We start from the raw sequence: 11,845 nt of genomic DNA on the forward strand, positions 1-11,845 counted from the left end.
CAACTGTCTTAACTCCTGATGAGCAGGTCAGGTGGCTCCACATTGCACACACACAAACCTAGGAACTTGGTAGACATAAATATCTGAGCAAGCTCCAGAGTATCACACAGTCAGATTTATTTCACAGATTTACAGACTTTGGGGGAGAGGGAGTTACCATAGGTTTATGATGGATACATCTTTCTAGTTGGGACAAACTTGGAGAAATTGCTTAGGCTTAATACTAGACACGTACTGCAGGGTTATTTTCCTTTCTGCCCTACTATTTCTGCAGCTGGGATCTGTGCTTCAGCACTGGCCTATCCTCCCTCTTTATCTATATTACATCAACCTACTTTCAAGACTCAAATCATGACGTACCAGCTTTTTCAAGTTTCCTCCAACCATGGCAGCTATCAATGCTCTCTCGTCTTGCACAAATATTTGTATATTTCTCATAGTCTTATTTTGTTTGTTTTTCCATTTGGCTTTATCTTCTTAATTAACTAGTAAACTCTTTTTGAATTCACAGCTCTTACTACTTAGTTACATGTTTAATCCATAGAAGTTATACCTTAATTTGTTGACTGAAGTTACCAGAACTTACCCACAATCTGACCAGAATCTGTGTACAATTCCTACTGAAAATTTCTGAAAGTTGCATATCTTCCTCAGAGTTTTATATCCTTCTCAGGAGACTCATGGGAGCCTCCCCCTCTTCAGTAGGAAATGGACCCAAGGCAAGGTCTGGACCAAATTCATAGCTCCACTCAGAAATAACAGAGAGAATGCCCCAATGTTTAATCTGTGCCTATCTCTCCTTAAGTACAATCAATTGGCAGGTAGGATAATCTGGTCCACTGGGACCATAGGCCCTGTTTAAGAATTCCTCATCTTTCTATCTTTCCGTTTCAGGAGAACAGAAAAATCTCCCTGAAGTTGTCATTCAGTCAAATGGCAGACATTTCTTTTTCTTCCTCTGTTTGACACACATGAACAAAGTTCTATTTACTTCAGAAAAAAAATAGTTTGCTGTTTTGCTGTTACTTAAAGGACAGATATATTCTTCGAATGGCCTTTCAGGCCAGTATTTGAGTTCCTACTCATCTCACTGAGATTTCACTGCCCTTTGTGCTGTCCTTTAAGACTGTGGGAGGTCTAGCTATGAACCAACCCTTCCTCTTTCAGACATATATGTTTCCCTTTCTACAGAATCACTCCATTATTTTTATCCCTCCCATTCTTATTCCAACAAAACAGGACAAGAAGTATGCTGCTTGCGGATATGGTAACATGTCACATATTTGACCCCACCTGCCAACCACACAATAGTCCTTGGTATAGTTTTGACGGGGAATAGCAAGAAACTGATGTCTCCTATTTTTATGTAAAGTTATAGAGGTAGCATACTAAAAGACAGAAAGAAAAGTTACATCATAATTTCTAATACCTTTCCTCCTACCATAATATGTCTTTAATGGGTAAATTTATAGTAAATGTGTAATAGCCAAAAAAGATGTTCCTAACACTTGAAATCCTTTTCTATGACTGTGAACTCCTGGGGAAAGTATGATTTAGATTATGAAATGGAAATCATCTTTCTTACTGAATTCAATCAATTACTTCAACAGGAAAGGAAATAAGTGTTTTAAAACACAAGACAGAAATAGTATCTTGGAAATAGTATCTTGGCATTAGTATCTTGGAAAAGTAGTAAGAAACCAGTATAAGAGAGCTTAATTGGGATCAGTTCAAGGTCATATAAGTTAAGAAAAAAATGAAATTGTACTAGTATAAAATGGGAAATAACTAAGTGCATGATCCAATAATGGAGATGAGGGATTTTAGCAAGGTGACAAAAAATATCCATCCAGTGAATAAGTCTGGATTGTGGAAAAAAGAGTTGTGAAAGAAATCTCACGAATAGGATAGGACCACCATCAGAGCAGCATAATATAAAGACATTGCATCATAAATTAGTGAGATGATTTAATGCCATCGTAAAGTCTCTTCTAACTTTATGATTCTACAGGGCCAAAATTTTATTAATTGGATTTGAAAATAAAAATAGGATACAGTGGCCTATAAATGAAATCATTTATTCATTCTGCTCTAAGTAATATTTTTACATTGACAGTCACTGAAGCAAAGAAGTGAAATTTCATTTTGAGGGACTATTCAGTTAATGGCAATTACAGTGAAGCTAAAAACGTTCACCCTATTCATACTTGAAATGAATTCAATATAATACTTTGCTTGTCCTTCCAAAATAGCCAAAAGGGAAAGTAAGATCTTCCCCCAATTCAACTGGGAGCTGATAGCACATTCCTTTAGTTCACTGCAGCTGCCAAGAGCTCAGTTCCAGGACTAGGCGGGTATAACTGACTCTTTGCCTTTGACTTTGTGGGTTTCGAGTCTTGAGCCCAACTCTTCCAAGACTCTTCCCAAAGCATGAGGACCAGGCCAGAGAACATGAGTGATGAATTATCTCGGTAGGTGGAAAGCAACCCAAGGTCACGGTTCCTAACACTGTGTTAAGACATAAACTGAACCCACAGGCTCATGCTGTTAGTTGCATCCCATGAGCCCTACCCTAATCACATTAAAACAGTACACTTTAAAAGAATACAGAGCACATTTTTTCCAGAAAACCTGTTTCCCAAAATAGGTTTAAGGTGGTTTGCCTTACAAAACAAAAACTAAAATAATTTTACCATATCAATAAGAAGAGCTGGTGTCAGAGACAATAAAATTAAGCCAAGATAAAGAAGATCATGAAAAATGCTTTCCTTGAATTTCTTTTATGACATCTATTCACCCTCACTGATTTGTTCTCTAGAAAATGATTCCTTAGGCTTAATGTTCAACCTGCTCAATCTAAAGTACTTAAGAGCCCACTTAGGGGCTTCCCAGGGACAAACAGGACATGAGCAAGTAACACTGTATAAAATAATCTGCTCATTTGTCATGCAAATTCTCAGTAACACGACCAGTAAGGACAACCTTGAATGTACAAAAATAATCTCAAGATACAAAGGACAGCCCACTTTTCCTGTGATGGTGACCAAAGTGGTGATGATCCAGGGTACGCGCGTGTGTGTGTACATGTTCTTGTGTGCACATAGGGACAGTGGGGTGAGGAGTGGGAAGAGAGAAGGTTAAAGCTAATTGCATATGACAGAGCTTCAGATTTACCTTTTTTAGCAACACTCATTAAAGTCATCTCCCACAGGCTGACACCCTAAATATGTGTTCAGTCAAAAGCAGAATCTGATCACAGGGTTTCTCCAAACTCAAACAGGACAAAAATCACAATTCAATGCACCTTGGGATAATTTTGCTGTGAGGATGGAAACATCCTGGGACTGGATGTAATGGTCAACTGACCTCCCAGGGCACTCTTATCCCTTTGGGTCAATCTGTACATTTAGATTCAACCCACTGACAGTCTGAAAGATCTTCCAGATCCTTCCTGTCTACCTTATCCCCTGGTTCTCAATTCCACCAAGTCTTTTCTGCCATCTACTGCCTGGGGTGTCATTCTTAAAATTTATGAGACTAATTGATATTACTTGAATTGAGAGAATATAGCTTGCTAATTTGTCATACACATGTGTTGATAAACTTATTCTACTTATTGCTTCTAGCACATCCTGCAAGCTATTTATGGGCAGTACATTAATTATTTTAGGACCAAATCTACCAAGTCATTGGTAGATTTGGCTCCCATTAAAAACTATTTAGACATAGACTTTTGTTTTTCAATTGCAGTGGGGATTTGTCCCGTGCTAATGCAGTTATAATCTTTTATTAGCAGTTATAATCTTTTATTAGCCTCCTTACTCCTGACCTATAATAGGTCAGAAGTAAAAATACAGTGTGTGTCAAGGGAGCAGTTTTTTCTTTTTTAAGCAAGACAACTGTGAAGTTTACAGGAGATATGATTCTCAAAATTATGTAATTATCAACAGTTTCTCTAAAAAACACAGTTAAACATCCACAGAATAACTTACAAAGAAAACTTTCAAAACTAGGAAAGTAATTTGGATCACTCAGCTCTAAGTATTGCAGTCATATACACCTAGGTGGGGTTTACACTGTGACCCTTGATGCTATGTTTAATCAGTTATCCTAAACGTAACGCAATGGGTTTAGTGCAACAAAATTAACAATGCCAAAAATGGATACCAGTTCACTGTTCTTTAATGACTTTTTGGTTTTCAGTGACGTTTAATATAGGAAAAAGAAAATTAAAATAAAACTTTAAACTTCCAAGATTATTTTGAGGAAAAAGCTTGAATACCAAATTTTTTTTTAAATTCAAGAAGAGAGAATATAAAAACTTAAGAAAACTGATTTTAAAAACTACACAGGGAATTCCCTGGTGGTCCAGTGGTTAGGACTCCACGCTTTCACTGCCATGGCCCCGGGTTCAATCCCTCGTTGGGGAACTAAGATCTCACAAGCCTCATGGCATGGCCAAAAAAAAATTTATTAAAAAAAATTAAAAAATAAAAGCTACACAAATATAGATATCTACAGGGAAAAATGCCATTTTTAAAAAGTGTTTTTTAATGACATCAGAATCATTGGTGGAGGGTAGACAGGCAGATATAAATCAAAAGATAATCTCCCATACCCAAATGCCACATATACACAAATCTCAGCTACTGTGCAGTAAGTCTGCTAAGCAGTATTCCCAGATAAATGACAGTAAGTGCCTAGGTCTATAGCAGAAACTTTTATACTTAAGTAGTACACACGGTACCAAGCTGATCAAACACAATAGGAAGAAGACTACAGTAACTCAAGACAATATAATCTGTATATTAAAACAAATAGTCTCAATTACTTAAAAACTTCTGAATTTCATGCTCAGAATTTTCCAGGCTAGCAGTAGAAGAATGAAGGGCTGACTAGCTATTTCAAGGAAGAAAGGTTCCAATGATATATTTCTAAATCACGTAATTAGTTTTAGGCTACAGTGAAGTGATTTTGCCTGAATTACCGATAAAATAATGTTATTTTCTCTTGAACTTAGCTACTAGAAAACAATATTAAGAAATAATACTTTGTGTGTAGCACGAATGGTTTTACATCTGGCAAACAAAGGCAAATAAAGGGTGACAGGGATACAGACTTATGCTAGCAAAGTTCCTACCTAGGTCTTTGAAGTCTCTGTTTATAATTGCACTGCTTTTTTTTAATTAATCATTTTCCAGACTCCTCATGTACAATGTTCAAGACACACTTTATAATCTTACACTAACTCTTATGTCTACATCCTTCTTACAGTTAATCAATATTTTATACCTAAATAAAAATAAAATCTTCTCTTCCCCATAAATGCTTCCACACACACAACAAAAATAAAACTACTTCAGGTTAAGAAAGGTCACGGTTTACAAAGTCAAAGCAATGAAATGTGAAGTTTTATCAGTGGTTCTCAGACTTTAGCATGCATCCTAATCATCACCTGAGGTGAAAAACACAGAATGTTGATCCCACACTCTGAATTTCTGATTTAGAAATCCTGGGAAGGGTCAGAGAATTTGCATTTCTAACAAGTTCCCAGGTGATGCTGATACTGAAGGTTACAGATTCCCACTTTGAGAATCTAACTTCTGTGATTTGTAAGACATATTTAAAAAGTAATATATAAATATATTTTTTCACCCACCTGATAGCTATGACATTTATAACGACTAGAGATGCTGACTAATTTTCAAACAAAGCCAATTCTACTCCTAGCTAAGTGACTAATAACCACATCAATAATAAAAGAAAAAAAAAAAAGACCACCACCTTTACAACATCAGCTCAGTAGCAGAAATGCCTCCCCCCTTATTGTTAAGCAGCATGGCCCAGGACTGTTTTGATGCAATTGTTCTCTACTTTTCTCCACTCCTAAATCTTACACTTTCCCACCGCCCAGCACAAGACTTGCCAGGACAAACAATCTGAATGACAAACAGTGAAAGAAAAATGGAACCCTTTTTAATTCAGACAGTTCCAGAACATCCCCTACCTCCCACCCCAATTTTTCTCACTTCTCATTATCTCCTACACACACACACACACACACACACACACACTTAAAAAACAAAACAAGAACTCTTTTTATTTGAGCTAATCTGAACCAATGGGAGAGAAATAAACACTTGGACAAGCAGAGTTCAGACTCACACTAGGGAACAGCTCGCCGAGAAGGTTCCATCTTATCTGCAGCATTCCTCCATCCCTAGAATCCCAGCCACTCTCAGCTGCGGGACACCAGAGTCCAGCAGAAGTCAAAAGAGCACTAAATGAATTCCTGCTCTGCTCAAGGCCTCACCTCCTGCCATCAGCCAAGCGGTTTAAGCCAAGAGGTTCAAGACCTCAGCATCTCTCCTACACACACCAGCAGCAGCGGTACCAGCACCACCACCACCACCAAGAAAGCTCTCTTTCATTTGGGAAAGAGGGAGTGAGGAGAGAGGGAAAATTAAGATGCTTAGAGGTGGGAGAAAGTGAAGATCTCTTGGCCAGAGCCAAGGAGGGAAGTAGGAAGACAGGCAAGGGGAGTGGCCGATGAGGCGAAGCAGAGCCCAGTGCTCGCCGCTCCTGACCCTCTCTCCACCACCCCCCAGCACCGCTCAGCCCTGGACAAGACACCGCGGAGAGAGTAAAGGCGGACCTCCCGCCTCGGTTCCCAAACACATGCCCACTGCGCCCTCCACGTTCCCAGAGAGTTTGAGGACTCAAGGTCCCCTTGCATCCGCGCCCACTCCCAAGTCACTTCTAGGGTCTGCACTTCCACGAACACTCATGCCCTTTGCCCGGGGCAGCCGGTGCCTAGCACTGCAGCGCTGGGGTCCCAACCCCGAGGGAGACCAAAGGCGGGCTGCCAAATTTCCAGCACAGTTTCTCTAGATGTCGGCCCTAGCCTGGGAGCTGTGGGTGAGTCTTGGCCTGCTGTCCCCTCAAGAGCTGTTCTCCTAACCTTCCCACCATACCTCGAGAACACAAAAGTTATTTTTCCTTTGTAGCACCGCCTGCTTATCCCAGGAGAAGACTCACATTTGAGCCAGAGGGTGTGTGTGTGTGTGTGCGCGCGCGCGCGCGAGTGTGTGTGTATCTTTCAGTCCCGAAAACCAAGGGTGCCAACTGCTGACGGGCGAAGGAACCTGGATTGGCTCTTGAGGACTTAAAAACATCCGAATTAACACGTTCACCCTTCTCTCCGTCCTAACCCTCCCAGCCCTGCGTTTTCCGGAGAACTGAGATTATGTTCCTGTTGCAGTGAGCTAGTGTCCTGCCCCGGAGCCGAGAAGCGCAGACTTGGCCGTCCGTTCATTCATACATTTGCTCATCCATTCACATAAACATGTCCCTTAATTGTGTCTGGCACCGAGAATCTTGCCTGCTATTTTCCCCTCCCCAAGTCAGTGCTCATGGCAACGGCTGGTGAAGAACGCAACTCGACTGTCAACCCACTTCCTGAGCCGGAAAATCAAGTCAAGTAGGCATTCAACTCTCCCCACGCCCCCCCCCAAAAAAAAAGGAAAAGAGAAGGCTGAGAGACGGGGCGGAGAGGAATGGGGAGCTCGCTGGGGTCACATTCGAAGCTTCCCTTGGGAGGAAACCGCGGCACCGACACCAAGGCATGCAAGGAGCCAAATCATTATTAAATCAAAGACTGCTAGAGCTCGGGTCCCCAGAGGGGATAAATCAAGTGCAAAGCCACTTATTCGCATGAGTGCTGGGCTGCCGGTTCGACCCAACTCCGAGCCCGAGCCCAGGCGCTGGGAGCGCGGCTCGCAGCCCAATTCGCAGCGCGCTCGCCGCCTCCTTATCGCTCCCAATAACGTGATGAAGTGGAAATCAAAAGCCACGCCGGGAGGGGCCCCGGAACGGCGCGAGTCGTGCATTTTCGCTCACCAGCCTATCTTCCCTAAGAATCGCAAGGTCACCATAGCGTCGCGATTCCACTCACCGTACACTCCTTGGCCAGAGATCCCCTCCAGGACGACTGTCAGCAGCCACACGAGACCGTACACTAAATCCATCTTCACGTGAACATGAACATATCCAGCCCAGGGGGGACGCAGCGGGACCTTCTGGAGGCCGGCGGCCAGCCCGGCGCGCTCCGCTCGCTCCCCAGCCGAGCCGAGGTGCCCGGGAACCGCTCGCGGAAGAAGGAAGCGCAGTCCGTCCGTCTTTTCCCGGCGGCGGCCGTGAGCGGAGCGCAGGAGCCCGGCACACTCCACACTCATGCACACACACACACACACACACACACTCACACTCACACACTCACACAACACAATACCCTGACACAGACTCACACGCACGCCTCACTCACACTGGGCGCCTGGGAAAATCGCAGACGCCGGGGAGGAGCAGGGGGCGTGATGGGAAGCGGAGCCGGGAGGCGAAGTGTTCTTCAGGGAAGCGGGCTGGAGTCTCCAAAGCGGCTGAGGCGGCGGCGGCGGCGCGCTGGGCCGGCGGCGGGTGCTGGCGAGGGGCCGGGTGTGCCGAGCGGTGCGAGCCTGACGCGGGCAGCCAGGGAGCAGGAAGTGGCCTCTGACTCGGGGCACCGAGCAGGGGCTTCCTCGCTTGGGTTCGCCTTTACAAAGTAACTCGCGAAGGTCCTCGGAGGAGCGTCAAGCGGCGGCAGCGGCCCGCCCGCCCGCAGTCCGGAGCCCCCAGCCCTGCTGTCTTGCCTTCCCCCATTCCATCAGTTGCCATTGCAACGCCAATCCTGTTACACGATACAGGCTCGCATTGCCGAGCGGGGAGAGGAGGAAGAGGAGGAGGAGGAAGAGGAGGAGTGGGGCTAGGGGGACGGGGGTGGGGAGGAAGGGAAGGGAGGAGGGGGAAGAAGGAGGAGAGGGACCGACAGGGCGCAGAGTGTGAGTCTGGAGCTTTCTCGGGCACCAGCCTCAGCCGCCGCCGCCGCCGCCGCCGCGGCCACCTCCACCGTTCTCCAAAATAGCCTTTAGCGCCACGCCAGCGAAGAAGGGGCTCAGGCCGGCCGCAACAATTCCGGGAGCCGAAAGCAGAGTCCAGGCACCGTCACTTGCAAGAGACGGAGAATGCCAAGCAGAGAGCGGATCGCACACACGTCTACGCGTGCCCACCGGCACCGCGCGCGTCCTCTTCGCTTCCGCGCTGCCCCCGCCAGGTGGAGGGGTGGGGGCTGCCGGGACAGGCGGGAGTTTAGAGGAGGGCGCCGCAGAAGGGGTTCCCCGCCTGGGCTAACGTAGTGCTGGCATCCGGAGATGAACGCGGGAGCGGCCGCTTGAGAAGGACACCGGCTGCGTGGCCGCCGTTCGGGCCCCAGCTGTGGCGGAGGTGCACGGGCCGGGCGGCGAAGCGCCGAGGGCTAGACGCCGGCCGGAATCCCTGGGTGAGCGCGGGGGTGCGCGCCGCGGAGGCGGAAAGGAGGAGGAGGGCGAAGCCGAGAGTGGGGCTGCGTGGCTGCCGAGCTGCCGGGCTGCCGGAGAGGAAGGCTGTGTGTGGTCACGTTGTGCGCTACGTGCTGAGAGCGCGAGCTTCTAGCCGCAGCCGGGCGACGTCAAAGCCGGGTGCGCGGCTCAGTCGCCTGCCTCCGCGCCTCCTCCTCACTCTGCCTTCCTGTGTCAGCCGTGGCACTCATCAGTATGGACAGTGCAGAGAGGCTCCGCGAGGCCGACGGCATCCGGCCTCCAGCCTTCAGCCTTCCCCGCGAGCCCCCCGTCCCCCCAACCTCCCGGAGCTGCGCGTCCTCGGACACCGGTTATCGTTTCCGATGCCGCTGTTGGCGTTTGCACGCGGAAGGGCCAGCTACCACCTTAGACCCCGGGTAATTACAAGACACACCATCCCCTTCCCGCCGCCCAGGGTCTCCCAGGATCCGTTCCGCTTGACTAGAGGGCAGAACCGGCCACAGCACTTGGAAACAGCATTGTTTCTTCCCCATTTCTGTCCTTTTAAATGGAAATATGGTCATCACAGCAGTGAAGGTTCTAGGGGGAAAACACTAAGAGTTCAGAGCTTAGTATACTTAATATGCAATGTCTCCTACTAAAGTTAACCGCTTTGAAAATCTTTTCTCTTTTGTGACAGAGGCTCTCGAGGAGCTTAAGAAATTCATAGTTACAAAAGGATTAGAAAATGCAAAGCATCTATAATTTACATTGGAACTAGTGTAGAAATAGTCCACCGAAGATTTATAGGGGAAAACTGGTAATATAAGTAGTGGTCTCTGATTTGTCTCTGTAGCCACAAAAATTAGTGCTTCCTGCGTGCAATCCACTTTGTCGAATATGTTCTTCACTCTTCAAACAACATATGGATAGGGAAGTGATTAAAATAGCTAAAAACGTGCATTTATACATGTGTTAAAAAAAGTAATTGCTATGGAAAATCTGGAGCATAGTATTCATTTATCTGCTCCCATAATAGACTGGTATAACACACTGAAGGTCCCTTTCCCTCTGCTAAGGCTAGGAGGGGCAGGAGGGGGTGGTGTTACCTCCGAGCACTAGGAAATGAATAGTCCCCATTGTTTCCACCAAGGTCCTTTTCCTCACTTAAGTGAATTATGCATATTATTTTTACAGGGTGTGATCTACTGCTTACGCTCTGGGTTTACAAGGTAAGAGGACCAATGTTGAGAAGGGCCCAAAGGATGCCTCAGCGTTGAGGACCACTTTATGAAATGCCACTTTCACATAGTAGATGGAATTAAGTATCACTGTAGAAGCAAAACTCAATGTGTGGCATTTCTGAAGGAGAATGAGTGAAGTTCACTCACTGGTCAGCTGTGAGGGGAATTGTCTTATGTTTTAGGAAATTAGTCTTTTAAAAGTAGATAATTCCTGCATACAGCAGCAGAGCAGCTTCAAGGAGCAGTAAAGTGCAACTCCTCTCTCAGATGGCAGCTCAGAATGTGTCTTGTCCATGAGGCACTTCCAGATTTTGGCCACTCATGTTCTGAGATAGTACTTCACCTGTATATTTGTACTATCCTTTTTTTGACTTTTATTTATGGAAACATAGGCTCTTTGAGTGATTTCAGGACTCTACACTGAAATATTTTATTATCCTAAAAAGTCAGTGTATCACTTTAACAAAGTAACTCAGACTAAGTCGGTATCTCTAAGAGGGATTACTGTGCTTAACCTGCCACATTAGGACTTAAGCTTCAGGAACTCAGGGCCTTTCTTTTCCATGTAATGCACACCTCTGCCTAGGTAAGGACCAAACACCCACAGAGCCCTCAGCATTCCTGAATAAAATATTTGGAGCTTGTAGAGAACTTAGAGAACCCAGTCATTTTACAATTTACTTCAGTTGAGGAAACCACCAGGTATATCTACTCTGGGCCAGGTCTTGCCCTGGATATTGAACATTCAAAGATATACAGGACAGAATCCCTTCCTTTAAGAAAGACACAATCTAGTGGACAGGGTGTATTGGTCAACACACGCACCACTACTTCTATTGACACTATAAGTGCTATATAAGGAAAGTCCCATGGTGGCAGATTTTACATGGAACCATTAATTAGGTTATATGACAGTAAGAATAAAAATTGCACTGGATCTCATATGTTTTTTCCTTCCAATGAAAATGATAGATTACTTCTACAAACAATTGGCCAATTCAATCTACCAAGGTTTTTTGTTTTGTTTGTTTGTTTTATTAAAATTCAACATTTTTTAGGCTGCCCTGACCAAATAGGCATGATGTATCCAGCCACACCTTAGCACTAACTATTGAAGGCCTCCAGGTGGTGAGCCTGAGCTGAGTCTTAAGGACAGGCAGGGAGGTGGTTTATCAGAGAGAGGGGGAGATGCTCCAGAAGGCAGGTCCAAAGGCTGCAATGAAATCAGGACCA

The 11,845-nt window shown here is 45.3% G+C and overlaps 1 protein-coding gene across 5 annotated transcripts in view; it reads right to left on the reverse strand.

Moving 5' to 3' along the window:
* Positions 1-9,470, reverse strand: part of MDGA2 (MAM domain containing glycosylphosphatidylinositol anchor 2) — an 820,633-nt gene extending 811,163 nt beyond the window's left edge. For 4 of the 5 annotated variants that reach the window (XR_014015308.1, XM_081227679.1, XM_081227680.1 and 1 more), the window contains exon 1: positions 7,955-9,470. Coding sequence is in view for 4 of the 5 variants with exons in the window: in XM_081227679.1 (XP_081083805.1) it covers positions 7,955-8,234 (280 nt within the window). In the remaining variant the exon portion in view is untranslated. The remainder of the gene's footprint in view (positions 1-7,954) is intronic. The other variant, XM_081227678.1, reaches the window with a different exon arrangement.
* Between the last annotated feature and the right edge of the window lie 2,375 nt (positions 9,471-11,845).

Source organism: Mesoplodon bidens (genome assembly GCF_964165515.1).
Source record: "Mesoplodon bidens genome assembly, chromosome: 3".
Taxonomy (NCBI): domain Eukaryota; kingdom Metazoa; phylum Chordata; class Mammalia; order Artiodactyla; family Ziphiidae; genus Mesoplodon; species Mesoplodon bidens.